This window comes from Priapulus caudatus, unplaced genomic scaffold (genome assembly GCF_000485595.1).
Source record: "Priapulus caudatus unplaced genomic scaffold, Priapulus_caudatus-5.0.1 Scaffold4059, whole genome shotgun sequence".
Classification (NCBI taxonomy): Eukaryota; Metazoa; Priapulida; class Priapulimorpha; order Priapulimorphida; family Priapulidae; genus Priapulus; species Priapulus caudatus.
The window spans coordinates 11,907-12,451 of NW_014581120.1; the positions used below are offsets into that span (position 1 = coordinate 11,907).

The following is a 545-nucleotide window of genomic DNA, read 5'->3' on the forward strand; positions in this document are numbered from 1 at the left end:
GAGAGAATATGGTGATGGTGGTTGTACACATGACTGAAGGAGCGATATAGCGCACAGGGAGAGAGAATATGGTGATGGTGGTTGTACACATGACTGAAGGAGAGATATAGCGCACAGGGAGAGAGAATATGGTGATGGTGGTTGTACACATGGCTGAAGGAGAGATATAGCGCGTAGGGAGAGAGAATATGGTGATGGTGGTTGTACACATGACTGAAGGAGAGGTATAGGGCGCAGGGAGAGAGAATATGGTGATGGTGGTTGTACACATGACTGAAGGAGAGGTATAGGGCGTGGGGAGAGAGAATATGGATAGTTGATGGTATACGCCGCCGCCCCCATGTTTAATGCAGGACATGTCATTCGGTACAAGGCGGTACCCTGACAGCGGGAGAGAGAGATTGGGCGAGAGAGAGAGAGAGAGAGAGAGAGAGAGAGAGAGAGAGAGAGAGAGAGAGAGAGAGAGAGAGAGAGAGAGAGAGAGAGAGAGAGAGAGAGAGAGAGAGAGAGAGAGAGAGAGAGAGAGAGAGAGAGAGAGAGAGAGA

General features: G+C 49.9%; 1 protein-coding gene across 1 annotated transcript; it reads left to right on the plus strand.

The window, feature by feature from the left end:
* Window positions 1–209: 209 nt before the first annotated feature.
* LOC106819692 (putative uncharacterized protein DDB_G0271982) lies at window positions 210–529 on the plus strand (the record flags this gene model as incomplete). The annotated part of the gene is made up of 2 exons (XM_014824290.1): window positions 210–224; window positions 389–529. Coding segments are annotated over exons 1-2 (156 nt in total), but the record flags the coding sequence as incomplete, so codon positions are not given.
* Window positions 530–545: the final 16 nt, after the last annotated feature.